The sequence below is a fragment of the Aulonocara sp. 'chitande type north' Nkhata Bay genome, linkage group LG7 (genome assembly GCF_057382095.1).
Source record: "Aulonocara sp. 'chitande type north' Nkhata Bay isolate Kocher_YH1m ecotype deep benthic linkage group LG7, A_spYH_male_GT1.1, whole genome shotgun sequence".
Classification (NCBI taxonomy): Eukaryota; Metazoa; Chordata; class Actinopteri; order Cichliformes; family Cichlidae; genus Aulonocara; species Aulonocara sp. 'chitande type north' Nkhata Bay.
Genome location: NC_141350.1, coordinates 2,779,480 through 2,792,401, shown reverse-complemented (window position 1 = coordinate 2,792,401; position 12,922 = coordinate 2,779,480). Strand labels below are relative to the sequence as shown.

Below are 12,922 nucleotides of genomic sequence, written 5' to 3'. Positions count from 1 at the left end.
CTTTTAACAACACATCACTCCCAGAACTACAGTAGCTATGAGTGTGAACACTGTAAGGTCACTGCTAAGCAGGCTAAATAAAGAATCCTGACAGGCCAGGCGGAGCAGCTGAGTTTCAACTTTAATTGCCAAAAGTTGTTTCACAAGGGGTCACCAGAGGTCATATCAGAGGTGACCAACAGGGCAAAGCAACTCTGTTTCAGCTGCAGCTCTAAGCTGTTGTGATGCTGAAATATCATCAGTGGCTTTCAATGTGCTGTCTAGCTGTAGGGAAAGAATCTGTATTTCATGACATATTGCTAATAATAATTAATGATCAAGTGTATTAATAAGTTGTCACTTACTGCCACAGAGGTGCTTTTTATAAACAGTGCAGTAATAATCACACAAAAATACTGACCGTAATTTGAAATGCACACAAAATGGTTAAATGTTTCACACACACACACACACACACACACACACACACACACACACTCCATCATGGGCACAAACTTTAGGAATAAAGGAAATGACTCTCATCCATCAAACTGATACAGCCCAGTTTTGTTATCTACCGTCATAGAAGATGAGATGCAAATAGAGACCTACACACAACCCCACACACACCTCCAGGAACACTGACAGCGTGGACAGGCAGTCAGCCTGCGTGTCTAAGCATGAATGACACCCGACAGTGGGCGGGCACTGAGGGCAGTGGACCGAGGAGAGTTTTTTCCGGCTATAATAAAACAGTTTAATTGGATTTGTTCATATGCAGGAGAGCTAGTTGTCTGGATTAGCATATCAATGCCTTCACATAAATTGTATTTTCAAGTGCATTGAGCACTAAGCAGCGCAAAATTAATTCTGCATGATATGCCTAGGGGCTTGGCACGGTGTTTTTTCCATGCAGAGGACACCCTGACAGACACCAGCGAGCATGTACCAGTCACACTCGTCCTGTATTTACACACATACAATCTATTTATGATGCACTCACACTAACAAAAGGCTTGAACATACGCAACTTTTGCAAAACTGTTACATGAAGACAAAGTTTGCAGATGTGGTGACACCAACCCCAGCTGGCTTTGGAGCCACCAGTCTACTGCAGCACATTTTAAACTCATAATCACACCTAAAGGTAACTTACTCCAACTTCCATGATGCATTTGGCTTTACCTTTCTCCAATCTTTAAAGAAATTCTCGCGGAACACCTTCTTGGTGGTGTACTCATGATCCAGCATCTGGGCAAAGAACACCGCCACCTCTTCTGCCGCCAGGCTCAGCTTTACCTTTTTACCTGCACACAAGCAGCATCACTTACACTGAGATCATTTTTAACAGCATTAAACCAACCAAGCCTTATTGTCAGAACTATACGTTTATCGAGCCGTACTAGTCAAGAACACAAGCCTTTGGGAGCTCGGGGTCCTCTGAAGATCCACCACCCAGTACCACCCCCACCTTAGCTCCTCCAGGCTGTCAGACTAGCCCGTGGATAGAGGGAGGTAGGATTAGAGGCAAGGACAGTGATCTACATTCAAGTCCACTGCTAGGACCAACCTTTAAAAACATGCACGTGCAGGAATTAACAGAACAAACCAAGTCCCCGTAGGACCCCGTTTGCAGCTGGACTGCTAAACAAAGCAAAAACAATTACAGCCATCAATCAGTATCCAGCTTCAAACACGTCTTGAATCCTAAAGGCCCAATAGCGTGCGGCTATGTCTTCTGTGTGAGCAAACAAAGTCAGGATGTGTGTACGCTAGCGTTCACAAGATTGTCTTAAAATTACAGTCCAAGCTCAGACCTCATCCCGAGCGAAACTGTGTGGCTGCACCTTTATGCCCAATGAGCTGAAGCGACTTTATAAAGTAACCTGAACAAACAAACACACACTTTAAACTTTTGCAATATAAATGGCTCATAAGAACCTATATAACACCCGTCAGGCTCCATCATATGTCCAATGACATTCTGGACATTTGTACGAAATACAGAAAAAGGAACTCTTCTCCATTGTCTATGGGAATGTCCTAAAATTCAGGAATTCTGGAAAGATGTCACTAAGTGTTTGTCTGAAGTATTTAAGGTTAAAATCCCCTTAAAGGCTAAACTGTGTACTGATAAAGCAGACTAAATCACTGGACTATGGACTGCTTCGAGCCTGAGGAGCCACTGCACTATGCTGGACAAGTATGGATGCAGCCTCCATGGGACTCTGGAAGAAGGAAATCACAGATTCATACATTGCCATGGGCAAACAACGGCACTTTGTGAATATCTGGAAGCCATACATGGATATCACAGGCAGTGGAGGTTATTCATGAGCAGGGAGGGATTCCTTTTTTGTATCAGTGTGAGAGCCGTGTTCATTTCTACACGTGATCTTGATGCAGGCCTGAAGTCTGGGTGTGTGAATGTGAGGGGTTTAAATATCTGTATTGCATAAAGAAAATTTCACAGGACTGCATGAATACCTTTCAGAACTGCAATGTAACATTTCATTATTTTTTTTTCCAACAGCAACTGATGATGTTTCTTGGAAAGGACTGCTCTTCTACAAAACTAAGCCGTGACCAGAGCAGCACTTAAACTAAAGAGGATGGAGCTTTGGCCTTGGCTCTGGAAGGACACTCATGAAGGTTTGATAATCAGTCTAAAATCTTTCTTAAAGAAAGTTTAATAAACCTTTTTAAAAGCTTCTGAAGAAACATTAACAGACTATCCATCACAGCCTCTTGAATCGACACTGAACCTTTTTTCTGTCTAAGATTGAACTCACTCTTACATTTTATTGATTTGATACATAACTGGTAATCCTAGATTAGGAATACAGACAATCATGACGTAAATTATTGGCATAAAATGAAATTCTTGTATAATTATTTATTCATAATTTTTCTAGGACAACTGTAACGCTCTCCATAAATGAGACCCACACAATGCTTTTCGTACATGAGCTGATTCTGGCTTTTAGAGTGAGGCAGACGTATCAGTAAATGATGTCGGTAATGTCTGACTGCGCTGTATAGAAGCAGAGAAGCCTACACTGAAGTGCATCTAACTTGTAAAATCATTTAACACTGTCTCAACAGTATCTGTAAGACACAAAAGTAGAGCTCCTGTACCCGTCACCCTTGTTTCAATCACACACTCAACTGACCATTATAGTAGAAGTGAACATTGTCAGGTAAAGGCTGGTACTCAGGGGGAAAGTAGGGTCCTTTGTGTTCCAAGAACTTCCATTTCACCCCATCTTCATACTTCTCTTCCTCCCACCTGACAAAAACCAAGATGATAAAAAAGTACAGACGCATCAGTGAAAGTTAAAATTGCACTTTGTGTTTGTATGTGTGGATGGGAAGAGTGTCCAGATGAAAAGAGCACTCCACAACCATCTCCAGCGATTCTGCTCCTCCTCCTCCTTCTTTTTGATCTTCAGCTGTCTTGCTTCTTCAATCTCCTTTGTCTTCTTACTTTTTTTTGACACAGCCTGCTCTTCTTCCTCCTTCTTTACCATCTGTGCAGAAGAGAGAAAAAAAACTCACCATGAACCATGTTTCTCGTGCTGAACTTGTTGTAGGTGCAAGATTACCCCGATGGAGACAGAAGTTTACCTTTTGTGTTCTCTTCTTTGACGTCTTTGTCTGAGCCACTCCATCACCTTCTTCTTCGAGATGACGTTGCTTTTTCTTCTTCTTCAGGCTGCATGCAACATGGGAATGAAAGAAACTAATGGCTTGCATACAAAACTAAGTGAATTACTCATGAAAGGTACATTTTTCTGCAGCAGCTTTCAGTAAAAGTGATCCTACATGAAGAAGGACACACAAGGATTTTTTCTAGACCTGGTCAGACTTACGCGGGTGAATTGGCAGAATCACTGGTGCCTTCTTTGGGGTCATCTTTAATTCTTTTCCTTTTCACTCCTTTCTTCTTTGCTGTAAAAGCATCATCCTGTAGTTCCTGTTTCACAGATTCACTGAATGACAAAATGAACAGTTTTAGCTACAAATGTATCCACTCTGTAGCATCAGAGTTACACATTTCTGCTGACATATTAGCATAATTATTAAAATACTCATTCCAAAGTGCAGCTCTAGTCTTAACAGCAAGCCTTCAAAATTTAATTCACAATTTTTAATTTTAATTTTTTTGGACCCAAGTCGGACCTTATTTTAGTTTTTTAAGACTTAGACTAACACATTTCTGAATTCTTATCAAGTGTTCTATATTTTATTCATTTTTAATCTCACTTGAGTAGATGGTTTTGTATCAACTTAATAAAGTTAACATGCAGAATAAAAGCTTGATGCCTTATTTTTCACTGCTGCCCTCCTGTTTGGCGTAGAAAGAAAATCTTTAAGCACACCGTGATGACTCACTGACCATAAGAAATCAAGCATAATTGTGGTAATTGAGTAAAATTATCGACAGTAATGATAATGACATAATGACAGCGTTTAGAGATTTTAAAAAGGAGAGAAAAAAAAGGAGTAATTACACAAGTGCAAGCCTGGATTTCCCTGCAGAGTGAAGATTTGATGGGTAGAGAAATGGCCCAAATTAAGAAATCAACAAATTACAGTCACTGCTGCTAATAAAAATTAGTTTTCTCCTTTTCCTCCCACAACATTCTGGAAATGAACAAAATGTGGAAAATGTAAAGCAGCGTAGCACATAATTGCCAAATTGGCTTACTGATCCAAATTACAAGGCACTATAGTAGCAACTATTCACTGTGCATTTATCAGGATAATGTTCTTTCTGCTACAGCAGGACCCTGATGCTTTCAGATTGAAGGTAATGAGCCTTTCCTGGGGTTCTCAGGTCTATGACTCCATCCGGTCACTGCACCCAATACTGTATGAACTCAGGCAGAAAAACAAAGATATCTGTTTTACAATACAATTAGAATAAAGTACCAGTATACCCCACAGAATAAAACAAATATAGAATCAATTAACCCAAGCTAACGTCTTTGGACTGTGGGAATGCCGAGTACTTGGAGAGAATCCACACAGCTCACAACATGTGACAGAAAAGTGGACTCTGTGCCTGACAACCTATCACACTTGTGAGTTTCAGAAACACTGAAACAGAACACAACCAGTAATTATCATCATTAGTATTAGTGAGTCTTACTATGATAAGTTGTGTTATTGTAGCTACTTTGACAAATCAGAAGCTACATCACTGGAACACTTTAGGCATATTTGCAAAGCTAATTTCTACAGTAACGTTTCAGTTGTGTGGGCAGCATGGTGGCACGGTGGTTAGCACTGTTGCCGCACAGCAAGAAGGTCCTGAGTTCAATTCCAACACCAGGCCGGGGTCTTTCTGTGTGGAGTTTGCATGTTCTCCCCGTGTTTGCGTGGGTTCCCTCCGGGTACTCCGGCTTCCTCCCACCGTCCAAAGACATGCAGCTTGTGGGGATAGGTTAATTGGATAATCCAAATTGTCACTAGGTGTGAATGTTCGAATGAATGTGAGTGTGAATGGTTGTCTGTCCCTGTGTGTTGGCCCTGCGACAGACTGGCGACCTGTCCAGGGTGTACCCCGCCTCTTGCCCTATGACAGCTGGGATAGGCTCCAGCGCCCCCTGCGACCCTGAAAAGGATAAGCGGAAGCGAATGGATGGACGTTTCAGTTGTTGTACACGCTGTAGACAATAAGACACCTTTATATGTCATTACTGTCCTTTATGGTCCATCACGTCTTTAATCAGACACTACAGTCATTTTCATTGTTGCACTAAAAATTAGTGAATTTAATGATTGGCTATTATGAGTCAGAAGGAAGCCAGGCATTGAAGCAGAGATGATGTATGAGCTTTTCCTACATTTTAACAATATTAAAATCACAAAAATAAAAACAAGACATCATTCCCAAAGATTTTTTCCCACCTGCTCACAGCCGAAACATCGCTTAACATGAAGTCATGAGAAGGAAGAGAAGGATTTGAGCCAAATGCAGCCGAGCTGAATAGATTAGTTAGTGAAGGTTCACTCTGTGTAAGGCTTTATGGAGGAAGTGAGGGATTTTTAATGTAACGTGTAATATGCTCACTTTGGAAAAAGACGATGAAAGGAAAACGCTTTATCTGTCGTTCTGTTCTCTTTTCAGTCAAACTTTGCAAACGTAAGAGTACCGAGGTCAAGATGTTCAGTTCAACTGCTCAATGAAAGGAAAAAAACGTCGCGCTAGTAGAAACGGTTATATTTTTGTGGTATACTGCACTACTGAGCAAAATCCATAAAAAGCTATAAAAAGGAGGTTGGGTCTCTGTGTGCACTGACATTTACGGTCTGTGGTTCTAATAGCCTCATGTTTCTTCACTAACTCTGCTGCAAGGCCTTAACTTTGCTCTCTGCACGAAACCCACTCAACTAGCACAGTTACCACCTGAGCCTTTGTGGGGGGAGAAAAAAAAACCCTAAAGGGAAACATTAAAAGCCAGAATTTCACAAAACGTTTTTCCATATGACATCTCCTTTGAAATGTCACTCAGAACATTGGGTTGGGCTAAATCCACATCTGGGAAATAATCCATTAACAACTCTATGGAAACACTGCTGTGAAACAGATTTGACGCAGCGGGCCTTCGGCCACAGCCTGCCATCCTGGCAACACCCCGCTGAGCATCCAACTACTCAAACTATGCAGTCTCATTTATTTCACTGCAGACAAGCCAAAGATATTTGTCGTCAGTGCACAGTAAAATTAATTTTCTGAAAGACAACATAACACACTGTAGAAAATGGGAATGCTTCTGTCCAGGGACCCTGAACATCAAAACACAAGAATTAATTTTTCATCACCTCGGGAGGGAGAAGAAAAAAAAAGGAAAACTCTGGCACAGTTACACCAAAGCTTAGTGAGATTATTATCTCAGCATTTCAACAGTAATCCAGTGCTGGTAGCAGGACTTTTACCCTACCTGATGCTGCTGGATGATTCAACATTCTCCATCTTTGGTGTCTTGACCTAAGGGAATAACATAGATTAAAGCTCAAGGACAGACAGCTGGACCTTGATCTTACGCAAAGCACCAGAAGTGTTAAAAAAAAAAAAAAGTGCGACTCATTTCTTTCACATCTCTGTAACAGTGCTGCACCTCAAGGTTACAAGCTTGGGCTTTTCTTAAATAGCAACTTTTTCCGAGAATAATCAAGATTCCTTACAATGAAACAATATCTACAGTCCTTAAATCTATCCGGTCGTTCAGTCTGACGTCACTAGCCGTGTCTGGGTCTAAACTCCGCTGCAGGTCCATATATCAAACGATCACTATGGCATTACTGAGAGTTGAAAAACTGTCTAAAGTCTTTCATCTTTAATAAAATGATCAGCGTTCTGCTCTACCAGGTGTAACAATTGAGTTTAACATCCAGGCATCCATGAAAACGGAATTTATGACATTTAACGGAGTTAGAAGTTAGCAGGGAGTTAGCTCGCTAGCTTCTATCTAAATACAACATAGCATGTCCTGACTGCGGGGTTTTGGAAACAAATTAAAATGTACAGCTCTGTTATCACTTCCAGCATAAATGAAGACAGAAAACTAAACAGCAGTGACGTTTGTAGGGTTACTGAAGCTTGGCTAGCTGGTATATAATGATGTGCTACGTGACCGCTAGCGACACAGCTATGTTAGCATAATATAAACAAGCTAACTTTTTTCCACTGGATAAAAGTTAACGTGAGTGTTCTCGGTGGTCAGGAACAAATGTAATCGCATGGTAGGATGCTGTAAAAGGACCAAACTTCAGCCAGGAGAACAACTGAGATAATCCATCCACAATACGAGGTTAGTCATTCATATACTGCTGCATGGGCTGGGCTGTAGTTACATCCTAAGGTTTTAAAAACTGAGCTTAAATAAATGATTAGTGGTAATAAAAGCCGAGGGAGGTCAACAGTGATCACTGACTGTTTTAGGAGCTTTTTGAGATTAAATAGAAGAAAATACAAAACATTAAACATGTTAACAACACAAAAGCCATATTAAACGCAGACTACTTTAGGCCCGGAAATAGGATTCGTTGTGTCATCACTTAACGACCGGATAGCATCGGGTTATGTTACACACTGTAATACAAAGTACTATTATTAATATGCAAACAGTTAGACCAGACCTTCCCAAAGTGTGGGGCCCACCCCCGTATGCCAAGGAGAAAAAAAACTAAACGCTTGGACACTGCTAGCACGGGGCGCCCACACAAACGCAAAGCAGGAGATGAAGCATCGCTGAATATGTTTCCAAACCAACTTCATTCTAAGCCAAAGACTAGAAAATATGGTGAAGCAAATCTTCCCTTTGGCTTCACCTGCACAAGTGCCGAGGTAGGTCTCCCCTGCAGAATTGCTTTTCCCTTCGTCGGGAGCAGCGCTGGGCTGTTCAAATCACGGACAGTATCCCACATTCTTGATTCAATATTTTTCTTGTAAAACAAAGGGGGGCTCAGCAAAAAAAGTTTGGGAACCACTGAGTTAGACAATGGAGTGGGATTTGTTCATGTTCATGTGGAATATGCATGAGTTATAGGCGGACACGAATGATCCCTCCCCACTGGGTCACATTTCAGTGGCTGATAGGCCGCTTTTTAAAAATTACCTTTTTATGAGATTTTCTTTTATCCATGTTCTCCGTGGCTTTAGTTGGATTTGGGCTGTTCATCGGGATGCCATGACAGACGAAAGGAAAAGAAAAATGCTGTTAATGATGCCGTCTTTGAAACAAGACAAGTCAGAGAAGCACTGCATTAACAGACAGTTAGAGCTATGCTGTTATCAAGTGAAGGCTTGAGGGCATATTAGGATGATGTTAGACTCGTGTCCACGCCGAGATACGATTATTCTAGACAGACAACACTACAAAATGCCACCAATCAGACAAGCAGTGTCCCAGAGGAGCCTCCCACAGCCCTGAGCCTGCTTTTTTTTGAGTTGTGACCTTTCCAACCTTCAGAGCAGGATGCCAAATGAAACTGAGCTGTAATTACTCCTCTCTTTTTTAAATTACAAATCCTCAGCATCTGAATGAGGCAGTTCGCCAGTTAAAGCAGGAGCCACTTGCTCAGGAAAATTAGTTCCCCGAGTCTTGTACCTGAGAAGGATAAGTTGATCCTTTATCAGTAATTCAGTCAGTGTGCCATGAAATAACATGAGGCTAGCTGTCACAGAAAGCCGTCTGCTCTGCTGCCAGTGCCGCTTTCAGGTGTCTATTCATCTCTCTGCTCTCATCAATTACACAAGCCAATGACAGATCACTCCACATTCATTTGTCTGCTCACATATGCATGCTAATAAACGCATCAGATATCAAAGTAAATTAATTTATTCATATGAAGATGGAGTACCCACTGTACACAGTGAAATTAATGCATGCACTCAATGCCATCAGCCTGCGTGACAGCTCAGCCAGTACAGCAGTCTTCCAGTAACACTGTTTCCCCCCATTTAGCGGCACCCATACTGCCATATGGCTCAACTTATTCATTAACATTTTTTAATCCAAATTAATTTGTCTCCACATTCTACAACATGAAAGGCAAAGCTCCCTGCGAAAAACAGCTTTGATCTGGTCCCTGTGTCGACGCTGAACAGATGTTGGACGTGCTTCAGTCAGGTCACATGCATATATCATCAGGGAGCTGCAATCAGGACACGGTGGCTCGGGGAGCTGATTTGATAATGGCCCCTCAGTCTCTCATGATGGAATAATGATAAAGTGTTCGCTAAACTGTGCCTGTCATATACATGTGTGTATATATAGCTTTCCAGCAGACACGCGCAACACTCACCTCTTCTTGATGTTATCTCCCCCAGCTCCTGCGCGTTCACTGTCACTCAGTCTTTTCAGTTTCGTCGCTTTGTGCTTGGCCTTCTCGTCTTCTTTAGCGTCCTTCTCCCGCCCCATCTTTCACACGTTCTTTGGCAGAGTACAGAGAACATTAAATAGCATACTTGCAACAAATAGACCAGGAAAAAACATGCTTTACAACATTTAGTCGTTCTGTAAAAACGTGGCCTTGAAGTTAATCAGTTAGCTAGCAAGCTTCAGCAACGCCGGTGAACTTAAGAATACATTTGTTAGCTTACAGCGAATTTTCCCTTCAGAAACTAATAACAAGCCAGTAGAAGTTCGTACTATCAATAAACTTCCTCAGCACTTGTAGTTTTAGGAAATAACGGGTTGCTTTCCGTGTGCAGTAGGCTACAAACATTTTACGCGGTCTCAACAAACAGCGCTGAATCTCGCCTGGTTATTTCGCGTCACACCCAGCTGACTTCTGATTGGGTGACGAAGTTTGGTGACGCTACACCTGTGAACTCTCTTTACAGGGCAGCCTACCTTACCTGCTGGCAGAGGTAGAGGAGCCAAAAATTTTATTCTTTAGTAGCACTACCTCAACATAGTTTTGCTCAAGTAAAAGTAGAAAATGGCTCAAGTAAGAGTAAAGAAGTATTTAGTAAAAAAGGGCTGCTTGAGTACTGAGTAACTGATCATAACATCTGATTTAATGTTCAAAAATGAGACAATCAGACAGACAAAAATATAAAGTTTAGCCCAACTTCGCTACATATAAATAACATGATTACAAAATAATACATCTAAGCAGAAGAAACACTTTTCCAAATCAATTTTTGTTCAATATAAAACACACACACACACACACACATATATTAAAATTGGGTAAAGTACTCCCAGTGACAATATATGGTGTTAATTGATTTGATCTCCAAATGGCACAACAGGCTCAGCAGATAGAATAGAATTAAATCAACAAACTTTATGTACAAACAACAAGTGTCGCTTTGACACAAACTGTAGGTTTGTGTCTGTGTCTCATTCATTTTTGGTTTAAACTTGTTTATCATTCATTCAGTGAAGTTACTCACACTGACTAGAGTAGCCAGCAATTTTTCTCAAGTAAGAGTAGCGATTTATAATAATATTACTCAAGTAAAAGTAAAAAGTAAAACTACTCCTAAAAGTAATTGTTTTACAAAAGGTTACTCAAGTAAATGTAACTGAGGAAAGGTAATTAGTTACTACCCACCTCTGCCTGCTGGTAACATGTAACTATGGTTTTTGCTGTAGCTAAAATAGTCACAAGTTTAAGTGTTTGCAACTTTGTACAAACTTTGAACTTGGTATTGCCCCCTGCCCTTTCTTGCATTAAGGTAGCTTTGTATCTTTTTTTTGTTACTTAAAAGTCTTTGATAAGTGTTTTTGAAAAATGTTCCCATCCTGGAGTTAGAACATTGGGGTTCTTTGACATTATTTGATCTGACAACACTGGAAAGGATGGCACGAAGCATCAACAATCGAGATGATTAGAAAGTGATGAGTAACAGATGAATATGTAATATTTTAAAATGCTATATGCAAAGCCTTGTGACACTTGCCATGTGGCATGTTAATAATGAAATTCTTGGTGCTTTGCATTGAAAATAAAAGCATCCATGGTGCACTAAGCCTACCATATATTACTATGAACTGTATCTGAATAAACTACAAGAAAAAAGTTACACTCACTGAAGATTAAGCTTACTTAAACCTTAATGAGGCTGCACCTCATTAAGGTTTAAGTAAGTAAGGATCAAGCTACTTCACATTTAAATCTTCCAGTTTGGATGCCGTTTAACCTCTTGACACTTGGTTTTGTCACATGGTTGCAGCATCATTATATCTCAACTGTGAGTCTATTTTTCTATTCTGTCCAATCAATTTTCTTTGCTTTCTTAGCCCATCCTTTACTAACACAAGGATGTATTACTTTGTGTTAAACCCAGAAGCAAATAGCTAGAGTATATCATTTGTGTTTCCTGAACCTTTGTGGATATGATTTGAAATTTTTTATTTTTTTTTTAAACATGTTTTCAGCTTGAATGAAGGATACAGTTACTGCAGGAAGACATGAATTTGCATTAAAATACTGTTGGAAAAAGCAATAATGGTATGTATCCACAGAAGTCGGTGAAAGCAGACAGCTGAAGGCTGTCGCTGCACTTTCTTGACAGGGCCACTGTTACACCCCGGCCTAGGCAACCGGGGTGCAACGCAGGAAAATAAAAATAAGGCAAAACACACGAGAAAAAAACTAAAGCTCTCCACCAAAATCCCAAAACGAAGGTGTCTCAAACGAAAATATTAACAAACCCATTCACAACTATTTACAACAGACTATTTATTTACAACAAACACACCAAACTATTTACAACACGGGGGAGATCGCGACCATGACATACTGAAACACAAGGCTTAAATACATAGAAGGAGCAATCAGGGAATGGACCACAGGAGGGAAACACAGCTGGGGCAAATTAGAACTGACGAGACAGGGAAAACGTAAACTGAACACACTAAGATAACACAGACTTTCAAAGTAAAGCAGGAAATACATAACAGTCACGCAAAAACAAAACACTGACACACCGAAACGTAACAGCCACATATAGTCACAGCCAGGTGTTAGACACATACACACACACACACATACACACATACACAATGTCAATAAAAATATTACATGATGGGGGCGAACCATTAGCCACACAAACACAAATACCTCAAAACAGCACAGTTCATGTGAAATTATACATTAATATGTGGCAAACCCCTCAAACATATATGAACCTTCTCTTTATTCATTTAATTTAACCCAAATATTGAGAGTACTGGTTAATTCTATTTTAAATGTTTAAAAATTAGTAAAATAAATAAATACAAATAAATACATTTTTGTAGATTGAATTTGCTTAGGAATGTGTGATGGATAAAGTCTGTGAAGGTTCTCAGTCATCCAGGTCATCTTAGTCTAAGGAGCTTGCAAAGAAAAGCGTCTGGACTTCTTTAAGTTGCTTGAAGACGTTTCACCTCTCATCCGAGAAGCTTCTTCAGTTCTAAGGTCAAATGGTGGAGAG

General features: G+C 40.4%; 1 protein-coding gene across 7 annotated transcripts in view; it reads right to left on the bottom strand.

The window, feature by feature from the left end:
- Window positions 1–10,354, bottom strand: part of LOC147324284 (DNA topoisomerase I, mitochondrial) — a 33,478-nt gene extending 23,124 nt beyond the window's left edge. For 3 of the 7 annotated variants that reach the window (XM_086297941.1, XM_086297946.1, XM_086297945.1), the window contains exons 1-9: window positions 10,143–10,297; window positions 9,796–9,923; window positions 8,607–8,661; window positions 6,930–6,976; window positions 3,852–3,971; window positions 3,607–3,694; window positions 3,385–3,509; window positions 3,153–3,268; window positions 1,165–1,286 (exon numbers count right to left, since the gene is read on the bottom strand). In XM_086297941.1, coding sequence (XP_086154067.1) covers window positions 1,165–1,286; window positions 3,153–3,268; window positions 3,385–3,509; window positions 3,607–3,694; window positions 3,852–3,971; window positions 6,930–6,976; window positions 8,607–8,661; window positions 9,796–9,911 — 789 coding nt within the window. In that variant the 5' untranslated portion in view covers window positions 9,912–9,923; window positions 10,143–10,297. Of the gene's footprint in view, window positions 1–1,164; window positions 1,287–3,152; window positions 3,269–3,384; window positions 3,510–3,606; window positions 3,695–3,851; window positions 3,972–4,493; window positions 4,516–4,729; window positions 5,552–6,929; window positions 6,977–8,606; window positions 8,662–9,795; window positions 9,924–10,093 lie in introns of those variants that run through there. The other 4 variants (XM_086297944.1, XM_086297943.1, XM_086297942.1 and 1 more) reach the window with 4 other exon arrangements.
- Between the last annotated feature and the right edge of the window lie 2,568 nt (window positions 10,355–12,922).